General features: G+C 47.9%; 2 protein-coding genes across 5 annotated transcripts in view; one reads left to right on the top strand and one right to left on the bottom strand.

Moving 5' to 3' along the window:
• The first annotated feature begins 3,130 nt into the window (after positions 1 to 3,130).
• LOC104986333 (chromosome unknown open reading frame, human C1orf74) lies at positions 3,131 to 5,462 on the top strand. 2 transcript variants are annotated; one of them, XM_010836867.1, is made up of 2 exons: positions 3,131 to 3,321; positions 4,368 to 5,462. In XM_010836867.1, the coding sequence occupies exon 2, from the start codon at positions 4,463 to 4,465 to the stop codon at positions 5,252 to 5,254; it is 792 nt and encodes a 263-aa protein (XP_010835169.1). In that variant the 5' UTR covers positions 3,131 to 3,321; positions 4,368 to 4,462; the 3' UTR covers positions 5,255 to 5,462. The 2 variants fall into 2 exon arrangements, with proteins under 2 accessions (XP_010835169.1, XP_010835170.1); XM_010836868.1 differs by having other exon boundaries at positions 3,319 to 3,405; positions 4,368 to 5,438.
• A 125-nt stretch (positions 5,463 to 5,587) lies between these two features.
• TRAF3IP3 (TRAF3 interacting protein 3) overlaps positions 5,588 to 13,023 on the bottom strand; it is a 23,731-nt gene continuing 16,295 nt past the window's right edge. Inside the window, exons 9-16 of one of the 3 annotated variants that reach the window (XM_010836864.1) lie at positions 12,465 to 12,605; positions 12,206 to 12,343; positions 11,030 to 11,165; positions 10,121 to 10,183; positions 8,432 to 8,491; positions 7,214 to 7,350; positions 6,323 to 6,436; positions 5,588 to 5,719 (exon numbers count right to left, since the gene is read on the bottom strand). In XM_010836864.1, the coding sequence (XP_010835166.1) occupies positions 5,624 to 5,719; positions 6,323 to 6,436; positions 7,214 to 7,350; positions 8,432 to 8,491; positions 10,121 to 10,183; positions 11,030 to 11,165; positions 12,206 to 12,343; positions 12,465 to 12,605 (885 nt within the window). In that variant the 3' untranslated portion in view covers positions 5,588 to 5,623. Of the gene's footprint in view, positions 5,720 to 6,322; positions 6,437 to 7,213; positions 7,351 to 8,163; positions 8,492 to 10,120; positions 10,184 to 11,029; positions 11,166 to 12,205; positions 12,344 to 12,464; positions 12,606 to 13,023 lie in introns of those variants that run through there. The other 2 variants (XM_010836865.1, XM_010836866.1) reach the window with 2 other exon arrangements.

The following is a 13,023-nucleotide window of genomic DNA, read 5'->3' as shown; positions in this document are numbered from 1 at the left end:
GAAGTTTAAGTATTGTGAGAATTACCAAAATGTCACACATAGACATGAAGTGAGCGAATACTGTTGGAAAATGGTGCCACTAGTCTTGTTTGATGCAGGGTTGCCACAAACCTTTGATTTGTAAAACATAGTATCTGCAAAGTGCAATAAAGCAAAGCACAATAATAAAATGAGGTATGTCTGTACCACTCTGTGTGTGAGAGAGAGATGAGAGTCTATGACTCAGTGAGAGCCTTCAGAGAGGATAAAGCTCCCTTGTTCTTCTTTCCCTTCTTTGAGGAAGACTTGACACTGAGCTGGGCCCGCAGGACAAACGCCTCTGACTACAGAAGAGACAAGGACAGTTCCTCTGTGCATGGAGATGTTTTCCTCTCATTTGGATTTTTTGTAGTTGGGAAAAACAGGGTGTTGAATATGTTAAGGGTAGGGTGAAGAAGGCCTGGGCAGTGCTTTTCTGGAAAAAATGCATGTAGTACAAACCTGCACGTTTCCCTCCTGGGTGGAGGTAGGTGGGTTTGAACAATTAAGGTGAAGAGTGGTGCAGAACACTGCAGCCATGGCTACCACAAACTGGTATTCGCTTTCACTTTGTCCTTGACCCTTTTACTCTTTTTACGGTGAAATTCTACATAATTTAAACTCCACGCCCCAAATGGAAAACAAGATGCTAGTCTCTGGTTGCAGGCCCCAATCCTCCTGAATACTGAAACCTATTTTGGGCCATATCATATTAAGAAAGTCCACGTCTGCTCTGCTATCCTTAAAGCCACCTCCTACTTGCTACTGAAGTTGAGCTAGCTAAAAAGTTGGGCTACCTTTATTTCAAAAACCATAAGCTCCCCTCAATTACAAGTAGCAATGGTACTTGTTTATTCGGAATGCTTAAGCTGTGGTTTTTGGGTCTCTAAGGGACCTAGTCGATCTACTGTTACTAAAGTATGACCAAGAGAAATCTGAGTGCTCAATTGAGAGCAGAAGTTGGGTTTCTAGAGACCAGGAAATATGCAAGGTACAGAAACTTTATACTTTGGGAGCATTTGAGTGGGTGAAGTGAGGGATTTGGAATTGACATCTGGCTGCCTCTGTGTCTGTATAGTTCAAAGTTTAAAAAAAAAAAAAATCCACAGTAAATACATTGGGAGGACAACTGTTGGATCTGGGCCAGGCCCGTCCCCTTTTTCTACGTGATGCTAACAGGCTGCCCATCTGGATGAGGGCCCAGAAAATGTGAGCTGGCAAAGGGTGTAGAGCATAGTGTTTAGGTGCCAAGAAAGACTGAACTTTTAGTATGTAATGAACAGCTTATGAATATGTCAGAGGAATGAATGAGTGGTTTTATGAGGCCTTAACCCAATAGCAGAGTTTGTTGTTTATCCTTTGCAGAACACTGGGAGAGTGCGTGCAGGGCTCTCCACTGGTCTCGCTCAGGGTTCCTTCTCTGGTCCTGCTGCCAGGTGTCCTTTCTTGGAAACCGAGTCTGCTCTCTCTTCGGTTGTTCCACCTCAGCCTCCCTGGGTGTTTTCTGCTTCCGCGCCTTCAGGCGGTGTCACCAGCGTTTGGTTTTCTTCACTGTCTACCCTTCTCCCCATTGGGTTGGTCACAGTCTGGATCTGCACGTCCTGTTCAAAAGCAGACTTTGGAACTGCCTGCATGTGGTTTGGGACACAAACCACATTATATTGATAAGCGAAACAAAAAAGAACATTTCTTCCCTCCCAACCTTGAGGTGAAATGGCGCATGAAAACTTCTCATGGTGTCTCACTGGGGGAAAAAAAACCCAAAACTAGTTGTAGGTATAAATGAGAGGGCAAATGCTGGATCTGGGCTGGTCCCTTGTCATATAATTAGGTCCCTGGCTATATGTCCCCAGAGCACCCTACACTTACCTTTCAGAATAATCAATTCCCTAGTAATTGCTCAGTATCTGTGTCCTGCATGACTGCAAACTTGCTGGAGGTAAGGACTGTGTGTCTTGGACTGTGCTGCCAGCCCCAGCACAGTACCTGGTACATAGAATGTTCTCAAATATTTCTTGTCAGAATAAATGAATGAACTAAATAAGTCTTTCCTTTGAGAGACTGACTGCTAACTACTACGGGAAAATAAACCCAGCGAGGGAAAAAATTCTAAAATTAGTTTCTACTCTGACTCCCTCTGAGCTAAGAACATTAAAATGGAAGCCCTATAAGCCGGTCCTCCTTCCAAGTTGGCCACGCCTCCACTCCACAGTGGTCTCTCTTCACAGTCTGAAGACCTAAGGTACAGCCAGGAGTGAAACTTCCAGGGTAGGTGCCCGCAGTTCCCCTTAGCCTCTACTCTGCTCATGTATCAACAAGTTTGGGCCATTTCTTTAGATGTGAATTTCTCCCAAGAAATTATTCCCCTTCGTGGTATGGGTCATATCGCTGGTAAACCTTTCAGTGAAATAACGTTTTCTTCTTAATGACCTGATTGAAAAGCTTCTCCATCTCTGACTCCCATTTCTCATGTGAAGTCAGCAAACTGAATTCCTACAGCCTGGGCTCCACGAAGGCGGGTTTCTTGCTGTTTCCTTAGCTGCCAATACCTCCAGCGCCTAGAAGCATACATAGCACACAGCTGTTGGGAGTGAAAACACTCATGCCCTTCACGCCCTATTTAGAGATGACGAACCTTGGCCAGGACACTTGTCCACCCACTTCTCGGAATTCAGCCTTTCAGATTCAGGGCTTAGGCAGGTCAAAGTGAAAAAAAGCTTTACAGCACCACCTACAAGTGAAGATCTGTAAAGCACGTCGCTAATCTTGAAATGTTTCGTTTGGAGAGGAAAGTGAACTTCTCCAGAAACAAATCAAACGGTGTTCCGGAGCCGCGTGCTCTGCTTCTGCCCTCCGGGTCAGGTGCGACACTGGACTTAATAATACACAACGTGGGGAAGCGGCGGGACGCTAGGAGAGGCGGCGAACGACCAGCTTCAGCCGCCTGCTTTCCTCCACTCCTCCCCTTTCGGTTCCTACGCTGACCGGTGGGGGCAATGCCTCTCTGGCCGGAAAGGGCTGGGCCTCAGGCGCCCACACTTCCGGCTGGGTGGTTCTAACGCGAGGCGCGGGAGCCGACTGGGTGACGTCACAGAAGGGGGCGGAACTGGGGTTGTGTCGGGCATGCGCAACAGGCCGACTTCGCCGACTTGGGCCCGGCAGGCAGTGAAGGACTTGCCCATGCTGAGAAGAATTTCCAGCTTTGTTGCTGCTGAGGGCACGGGCCTCACGGCCTTCCTGCCAAGGGGCAGGAAACTGGAAGGAGTTCCTGAGCCCGCGAGCCTGCAGCGGAAGTAGGAGAACGTAGGTATCAGTATGTGTGAGAGACAACTCTGCCTCATTTAACAAGTCAGGATGCTATGTTCACGAAACGGCGTGGGGGTTGAGGTGAGCCCATTGTCCTGGAGCCCGAAAATGTCCATTAGTAGGGCAAGGCGGGACCGTCAGAAGTTAAATTACAACCTTCTTACAATTCTAGCTGGTTTCATTTGTTTACTTTTATGTCTCGGTGAGATGCTTGGTGGCTTCCCAGTTGGCTGCAATGCAGGAGACGCGGGTTCGATCCCTGGGGGGAGGAGATCCCCTGGAGGAGGGCAGGGCAACCCACTCCAGTATTCTTGTTGGGAGAATCCCATGCACAGAGGAACCTGGCGGGCTACAGTCCATGGGGTCAAAAGAGTTGGACCGGACGGAGCAGGCACGCAGCGAGATGGTTGGTAGGCCACATTCTAGTGTGTGTGAGTTTAATTAGATTGGTTTTCTTACAGCTGTTCTTGGCTGGAAGAGAAGGAGGAGTTGGAAATGAAAGAGAATGCCTTTGAAACCCAGAACTTTACTCAGAAGGCAGTTTTGGGTGAAATGCTCAGAATTTTTCTCAAATCTGCTCTCTCTCTCTTCTGTGCCCCAAGCTCCCTTAAGTTTGAAGCAGAGGAAGTAAATTACAGCAGATCAAACTTAGGATGGATGCCAGTTACAATATAAATCTAACCATAGGCCAGAAAGACACAGGAATTTGGGACTGATGGAGACTTGGGTCAACGAGTAAATCAAGTAGCATTGGTGACCCTGTCTTGTCTGGGCGGGGTTAACATTCCAAAGCAGAGGGGAAAACGACCTCTGGAAGATGCTGTAAGACTTAAGGAAAAGCTGTTGGCAGGTTTCCTGCTGAGTCACTGCTGCTGCTGCTAAGTTGTTTCAGTTGTGTCCGACTCTGTGCGACCCCATAGATGGCAGCCCACCAGGCTCTCCCGCCCCTGGTATTCTCCAGGCAAGAGCACTGGAGTGGGTTGTCATTTCCTTCTTCGGCTGAGTCACTAGCTGGTGTTAATAATCCTCTGCTTTGTTTTTAGGCCCTTCTTCAAGTGCCTGGAGGTTAGAGAAGCAGCCCAGGGGAGGGAACTGTGGCTAGTTAAGAAGGCGCTGCTTACTGTCGCTACCAGATCACATGTCAACACCAAGTCCTCAGTTGCTGGTGGCAGCTGCTCAGCAGACCCTGGGCATGGGAAAGCGACGGGGCCCTCCCAGAGCTGTCTGCCTTCATCTTGCTGGAGAGGTGCTGGCTGTGGCCAGGGGACTGAAGCCAGCTCTGCTGTACGATTGCAGCTCTGCAGGGGCACTCGAAATCCAGAGTTACCTGGAGAAGCTGCGGGGCCTGGGCTTCCCAACCCAGGGGCTTCACGTCCTCGAGATTGCAGAGAACAGCCTGATTGTCCATCCTGAGTATGTGCGTCGGCATTTGGAGCAGGTGCTGCTTGGTAGTATAGCCTTTGTGGATGTTTCTGGCTCTCAACCTTACCCTGCCGTCTGGTCCCTGGACCAGCTTCAGGACTTGAAGGCCCTCGTGGTGGAGATCATCACACATTTGCAGGGGCTGCAGAGGGACCGATCTCTGGCAGTCTCCTGCAGCAGGCTGTGTTCCTCAGCCTGGAATCTCTGTACTGTGTTTGGGATCCTCCTGGGCTATCCTGTCCCCTATACTTTTCACGAGAACCAAGGAGAGGACAACTGTTTAGCCCAGACTCCACTACGAGTGTTCACTGCCCGGATCTCATGGCTATGCTGTCAACCACCAGTCTTGCTGTATTCCTTTAGTGTGCCAGAGAGCCTGTTCCTGTCCTTGAGGGACATTCTAAATACTTGGGAGAAGGACCTTAGAACTCGATGTAGGACTCAAAATGACTTTGCTGACCTCAGCATCTCCTCTGAGATAGTCACACTGCCGGCCGTGGCCCTCTGACTTTAACTTTTCCCGTGTGGAAGGTGCTTGGTAAATGATCAGCTGTAGGTCAGGGATGGCAACTGGGAATCATTTCAAGTGTCAATTGCGAGTATCTCAAGGACACTAGGGAAGAATACTGTAATCCATTTATCATTTCTGTGCTGAACTGGACTAGGGAGAGTAGACCGGGATGCTTCAGGAATAAACAGAGTTCTTCGGGACAGACCATCAGGTGAAATTTATTTGTTTATTTTTACAGCAGGTTAAAAAATAGTCATAAATCCTAGTTGTGTTGGGAAAACCCAGACCTTAAAGTACCCAAACCTGAGGGTTTTTTTTCTTTTTTTTTTTGAATTTCTTGTTTCTGATTTTCACCCAGGGCAGCTGTCACCAGAGCATCAGGCTGTCCTCATTGGCCAGCATCACTGCCACCGCTATAGCAGCCAGCGCCATCAGCATCAGGAGCCATCGGCCACACTGCCTCTGTGAGGAGGGAGGGGGAGAAAAGAGAAAGAGGCCATGGGTTGGTCAGAGAAGACACAGGCAAAAATAATCTTCCTCCTTCCCCTTCTAGCCCAGTAGGAAACCTTGGGTTGGTGGAGGAGAGAAAGCTTTTTGTATCACTGTCTCTGTCACTTTGCCACCTCTCTTGGGATACAGTCACTTTACCAAAGGTCAGTGGACCAGCAAACCACAGCCAGCAGGGGCCAGGTACTTAAAAACTGATAGAAATCAAAAGTGGAAAACAATTGAGCAAAATTATATTATTCTCTGTTTATATTCCTCTTGCTTTCTTCACTCTGTTCTTGCCACTGTGCTCAAAATAGACTGAAAGTACACCCTTTCATACTTTAGCCAGTAGTGAGTTTTTCCCTTCAGGCTCAAGAGTTCATGAAAATTAGGCTTGGAGGCATGAGCCAGTGTTTCTTTTCATGGTTGCTATACTGTCAGTACAGTGTAAACCAAGCTGAGCGGAGCAGGCTGGCCAGATGTTGGCAGGGGCTGGGCAATTTTACGGGCAAGACTTGGGGGAGGGAGGAAGCATCCCACCATCATTTCGGGCTCTGTGGGAGGTCGGACTCTTACTCTGGGGGGCGGCTGTTGGCTCTGACTGAGCTCTTCTCGACAGTGCTGCAGCTTACGCAGGCAGGAGAGGTACTCGTCACTGAGGTTGTCTAGTTCCGAATGCAGTTCTCTGCACTGTGGGGGAGAATACCACCAAGGTCGTCACCATAGTTCTGGACAGAGCCCAGGGAGGGGAGAAGGCCCTGTGTAAGCTACCCTGTCATTCATGGTCATTTTTACCGCCATCCTCCCTTCCCAGCCTTTGTCAGAGATTTCAGTTTGCCTTTCGACAGTCTCGTCTAGCTTATCCATGATGTGTTCATTTAAATGCATATTTTACATTAAGTGTAATGCATATTATATATGTCATATATAATGCATATTATATTTTGTACTATACGTGTAATGTAAGTGCTTTTGTGTGATAGTTGTTATGTGCAAGTGCTTTGTAAATAGGGACACACAAAAGGGAAGTTCCTACAGCACAGATGACCTGGAAGTGATCTTAGTGCAAGCCTCTTTGGGGGAGCGAGTTGCATGTGAATACTTCCGGACATATGTATTTTGTAAGTATGTAGGTAGGAAGAGTTTTGTTATTTAAAAGACCCTGTGTAAAGTTTTAAGATACTCATTGTACCACAGAGTTTGAGGAGTTAATGTATTTACTAAATGTGTTGGAGTTTAGGTTGACTTTCTGAAAAGTAACTCTTTAGTAAAACCTTGAATTAAGACTGGTATAAAGAAGGAAAAGATTGACAAGCTGAAAGCAAAAATGTTTTTATACAGGCCAAGGAATACCTACAGGCATCTAATCACGACTTCAGCTCTGAAATGCCCGCTGTCTCACTGACTTCCAGCAGGTTCCCTGTCGCTGGAGGATGAGTCCCTCCTGTTCTGAGGTCACCACCTCACCTCCTTTTCCTTGGCCAGGAGCTGCAGAGTTTTCTTCTGGAGCTCGTCTCTGAAATCCAAGTGTTGCTCCTTCCCTGGACCCTCAGGCTCCACTTCGTTATGGGAGGGCTCTGGGCTCCTCACAGGCAAAGCCTGATCTAAAAAAGCAGCCAGATTCTCAGTGACAGTGAGGCCCACACCTCTGAGGAAAGGTCCTGACACCGAGAGAACCCTTTGGGGAGAGGGAAAAGGACTGGGGGAACAAGGAGGAGCCTGTCGCTGGCCACACTGCACGGCTGGCAGTTCTCTGATTTTTAAAGAACTCTCATTGGGACCATGCTCAGCCTGGACAGAGAGCTGGAATTGGAGCCCCTCGAGGGCAAGGTTGGTATCTTTTCTCTATCGTTAGTCCTGCTTAATGCCAGATGCTTTTAGAAAATGCTTATTTAGCTTCTTTGGTTGCAGGTCACATCTTTTAGTCTAGTGGGTTTCCTGGATGCTTCAGTATAACTCCATTTTCCTTCTGTCCTTGTTTCAAAATGGTGAGAATGGCAATCATAACCTAGACTTCATCTTCATGTAGTTAGCGCTGGTTGTTCAGCCCCTTGGCAGTCTGCATCTTGGGGAAGAGAGCCCTGGACTGGGAGTCAGAAATTCTGGATTGTTGTCATAGCTGTAGCCTTAATTTGTACGACCAGCTACCTTCATTGACCTTCATTTTCTTACCCATCCTACGTGGGCATACTCATTTCTGCTTTATGTGTTACCCAGTCATCGTGATGAGAAAACAAAGGGCCACGTGCAGGGAGTAAGGGAGGAGCTTTCGCCCCCTCCAGGTGTTTGGTGAGTTCTCAGGAAGCTGAGGCAGCAGACTTGAGGGCTGAGAGTGAGGTGACTGTTGTATGTGACATAGTTTCTACCTGGGGAGCTGGATCTGGTTTGGAAAGTCAAGGGTAAAAATTGACATAAAATCCTGAGTTCAAAGTCAATTTATTGAAATGTTCAATACAGACATATGTTTTCAGAGGGAGTAGAAATCCTGTCCATAGTTTATATACCTCTCAGAATAGGAGGTTAACTAGCTAAAGTGTTCTCAGAGCCAATGATGAGTCCTTAAAGTGCTCCTTTAGCTCCCTGACCTAAGAATCCCTGACACAGGGTCATGTAGTCCATCCCTCTGCCTCTAGGAGGGCAAGGAAAGAGCAATATCTTAGAATTTGTGGAAAGGAATTTGCTGACCTTTCTTTGTTAAGAGTTTCTCCTGTTTTTGAAGCTGCAAGGATTGATTCTGAAGCAGACCTGTTGGAAAACACAAGGAACTTGTCTGTGCTAGCACATTTACTGCAAAGAGTATCTTTTCAGAACTTTGCTGAGACCTTAATTATTATGTTCCCATCTGTAGTCGGTTGAATTGCGTCACTCCCCCCCATCCCAAATTCATATGTTGAAACCCTGATTTCCAGTACCTCAGCATGTGACCCTATTTGGAGATGGGTTCTTTGCAGAGGTAATCAAGTTAAAATAGGACATTAGAGTCCTATTTTAATATTGACTAGTGTGAAGGAAATGGCAACCCACTCCAGTGTTCTTGCCTGGAGAATCCCAGGGATGGCGGAGCCTGGTGGGCTGCCATCTATGGGGTCACACAGAGTCAGACATGACTGAAGCGACTTAGCAGCAGCAGCAGCAGTGTCCTTACAAGAAGGGAAAATTTGGACAGACGTGGATGGGATGGAAGATGTGTGAAGAGATGGAGAAGATGGCAATTTCCATCTTGGATGGAGAAGAAGGCCATTTCCTTCTCCAAGCCAAGGAAAGCAGTCTAGAATGAATCCTTTCCCCAGAACCCTCAGAAGGAACCAACCCTGCCCTCCACCTTGATCTGAGACTTCCAGCCTCTAGAGCTATGAGAAAACCAATGTCTGTTCTTTAAGTCACCCAGCTTGTGGTGCTTTGTTACGAACACACCCTCCTTATATCTCTTCCTACCGTGTACCTTTAAATTTCTGCGTAAATGTTACCCTAGAGGAAGGACATTCCCAGTTGACCCTGTGTGAAATAGCAACTGTTTTCTCTTTAACCTGCTGTATGTTTTCCTCTAGCAGTTGTTAATACCTGACACGTATTTGTTCATAGAAACTCCATACTTCACTATAGTGTCTGTTTAGAATGTAGGCTTCATTAGGGAGGAAACCACGCCAGTTCTGTTCATTACCATATCCTCAGTGTATCTTGGTGCCTGGCATTTGGTAGGGTTCAGTAAATAAGTGCTGAATAAATAAAGGCATGATTTGGAAGTGACTTGCCCATTCAGCCCCGACTGTGTAGGAGCCCAGCTTTTGCTGGTGTTCTTTCTCCCTGACCCCTGAGGCTGCCTGGCTTTTATACTCCTTGCTCTCGGCATGAAACTTCTCTGTCGGGGCGTCAGAGGTTAAGGTGGGAGGCAACCAGCAGAGCTGTGCACTGTTTCAGGTTCTCTAGCTTTTCAGAAATTGCCAGCTTTTCTTTGGAAACACCCCTTTTCCTCTTTGGCCTTGACATGTCACTGGGAGGTAGACTGAGCTTATTTTCTGAACCATTCCTAGTGACAGGTCTGTGTGACAAACGTGCATAATAAATAAGAATATATAAAATAAGAACTGCCTTAGAAGACACTTGGTGAAATATGCAGTTCTGGGGGAAATGCAGGTGGTTGTGGGCATGGAGGAGAAAAGTAGAAACAAACGAAAAAGCCGGAGGCTAATGTGGAACTTGTGAAGGGCTGTCAGTGACCTCACTGCCCAAGAGGAGGGTCTGAACAAGCGGAGGCAGAGGATCTGCCAAGGACTGGGCTTCCCGTCGCTCCTCTGGATGCCTTTTGTGGGGCAGGGGCCCCAAGAATGCCAAAAAGCCACCTGTGCTACTTTCAGAATCTGGAAAGGGACTTACTCTGCAGCTGCTGTACCTTGGTCACCAGGGCAAGTTTCTCCTCCTCTGACCTCTTTAGTTGATCTGACAATGAAATAAAACAAACCAAAATAGAAGAACCTAAGACTTAAAGAGCTCACCCCTGAGGCTGGAAATTAGTAACAGATGCTGTCTAGCCCATGGCCTCTGACCAGTGTCAAGTGGAAGTTGCTCTTTCTTCTGCTTGTCCCAGTTCTGAAGAGGTAAACCAGAACCCTACTGCCTTGGATTTCATCTGGGTCGACAGTGGGCTGAGTTAAGGCTTGTATGTGTATATAGGGTTTTCCAAGTGGCTCATTGGTAGAGAATCTACCTGCCAGAGCAGGAGATAGAAGAGATGCCAACTCGATCTCTGGGTCAGGAACATTCCTGGTATTGTCCGGAACAATATCAGTTGCTGTTGTAGGAAACAGCAACCTGCTCCAGTATTCTTTCCCCATCCCCCTCTCCCCTGCTGCAGTATTCTTGCCTGGAGAATCCCATGGACAGAGGAGCCTGGTGGGCTACAGTCCACAGGGTTGCAAAGAGTCGGACACGAATGAGTAACTGAGCACAGCACAGCAGCATGTGTGTGTAATTTGGTCCCCTCTCAGCTGACGGGCCGTGACTGGGAAACCTCTATGCTTGGTGTTTCTGCTGACCTTTCCCTTTAAATTAGGAATGCGGTCTTGGCATGTGACTGCTATGGGAGTAACTGCTCTGGCTTAGATGGATAGGCTGGATCCTTTCTGTCTTGGTCTTGGATGATTAAAACAGCCCTGCCTTTTTCTCAGAGTAAAATTAAATCGCCAGGTCAACCAAACAAACCAATGGAAGACTGACCCCTTTCCACCCAAGCCCCCCTTTCTCTGGGCTCCCAGAGGCCTCCAAAGCCTCCAGGGGGATGGGTACCTTGTAGGTGCTGGGTGTCCGAGCTGCACAGGTCTCTGTCCTCCTGCAGGCATTCAATCCTGGCCTGCAGCTCTTGGTGCTCGCTCTCCAGAAGTCGTAGGGCCTGGTTCATCTGTGAGTCTCTGCTGTCTGCTCCCTGGTGGGAGGGGGAGGGGCAGACAGGCAGGTCAGCGCTAGCTAGGGTGGAGGTGGTGGGCAGATCCCAAGGAAGAAGAAAACTGTAGGAAATTGTAGAGTTAACAGAGACAAAGGGAGTCTGAGGAAAGTGGAAAAAATAGGAAAAGTTTTAAAATTCTTCAGTTTGCTCTATTCCTCATGCTTAACAACCAATAAGGGATTCGATCTTTGAAATTCACAAGGGATTCCTTTGGATAAATGCCCACATTCAGTAATACCGAATCATGGCTTTTCTAGACGACTTCACTTTGTCTTTACTTCTCATTCTCACGCTATCGATTTTTTCAAGGCGGAGGGAGTAGGTGCATTTTTCACAAAGAATTAAGGTTGAAAAGGAAAGGGACTTGGTGAGAGTTCCCTGGTAGGTGATTTGAGGGAGAGAACAGTGAAGGCAGTGGCCAGCGAGGTTCTCTCCTGTGATAAGATGATTCGCTTGTTGTCTCTTGCCAAATAGGTTGCCTAGATCCCTGCTTCAGTAAAGGTGGGTCCTCAGAATTCCAATCCAACTAAGTAAAATTGATGAAAAACCTCACAACAGTCCTGTGAGAGAGTACTATTATTATCCTCATTTTACAGATGAGGAAACTGAGGCCTAGGTGGTTAGTTAACTTTTCCAAGGTAACAGATCGGAAATGGTGAAACCCTTGAGAATGCCAAGAATCCACTATAATGGCTTAAAAAACACATTGGCAAGATGTGTGAGTTGATACTCAACCTGTAAGTAAACTGGTGACTTTTGTTCTGTGCCAACAGTGGGCATTTCTGAACTGGATGCCCTCCTGGGATGGGGTGCAGAGAGTGGGTTTTTCCAGTCCAGCCCTTTGCATTTGGATGCTGTCATTCCAGTGAACACTTAGGTTATTTGCTTGAGCAGTGTCCTCGCTAAACCCAGATTTGGGGCCCCCAGCTGAGCAGGATCTTCCTTGTCACTGCTATCGACACCTCCCTCCCCTAAATCCTGCCTTCCCTCCCCACCTCCCTGCCCTCAGGGCCTGGTACCTGCAGTTTGGACTGAAGCACGTGGAGCTGGCTCTCCAGCTCTCTGTGCTGAGTGCCCAGGGTCCTCCAGTCCTCCTTCAGAGCCTCGTACTGGCTCTTCCACTCTTCACACTTCTGCTCGGCTAGAGCCAGGGACCGCTGAGGGAGAACAGAGGAGAGGGAGATGCATCAGGGGTTCCAGGGAGTCATGCCACTGGCTCCCTTGTGGCCCGACCGCCCCAGGGCTCCCAGCCCCAAGGATCACGGAGCATTCCCACACCTGTGTGCTCTGCAGTTGCTGTTCTGCACTCATTTTCTCCTCCAGCACCTTCTGCAGTGATTCCTTGGCCTTCTGCTCATAGCTGTTTTTCTGGTCTTCCATCTCTAATAGCACCTTTTTCATTCCCCAGGGGGAATATTTCTGTAAATTGGATGCAATTCAACAAAGACACATGGAGCTAATGTGTTTCAAGCCCTGAGCAGGGATGCAGAAGTGAAAAGAAATCGGTCCTTGCCCACAAGGCAGAGATGTCAGTAATCTGGTGGACTGCCTTCCAGGCTGGAGGCGGGCAGGGAGAGTCCTTCAGGTGATATGAGAAGTGAGTGGGGATGATAAACTGCCCCAGACACACTGAGCATTCTCCCCGGGGCCTTCCACAGGCACTCGACATCCATCGTTTCCCAGAGGAAATCATCTTTCCGAATCTGCTCCTATCTCAGTGAGCAGCAGCATCATCTACCAGTCTCCCAAACCCGAAAGCAGGGAGTCATCCTTGATTTCTCTCTCACCTTCTCCAAGCAATCAGTTGGTTTTCAAGCTTTGTCAAGTCAGCCTCTCT

The sequence above is a fragment of the Bison bison genome, unplaced genomic scaffold (assembly GCF_000754665.1).
Source record: "Bison bison bison isolate TAMUID 2011002044 unplaced genomic scaffold, Bison_UMD1.0 scf7180017864067, whole genome shotgun sequence".
Taxonomy (NCBI): Eukaryota; Metazoa; Chordata; class Mammalia; order Artiodactyla; family Bovidae; genus Bison; species Bison bison.
The sequence above is the reverse complement of the archived record's forward strand: the minus strand, read 5'-3'. Positions and strand labels throughout refer to the sequence as shown.

Bases quoted from the DNA above. Each gene is read 5' to 3' on its own strand.
- LOC104986333 (XM_010836867.1), top strand. From the start codon at position 4,463: ATGTCAACACCAAGTCCTCAGTTGCTGGTGGCAGCTGCTCAGCAGACC.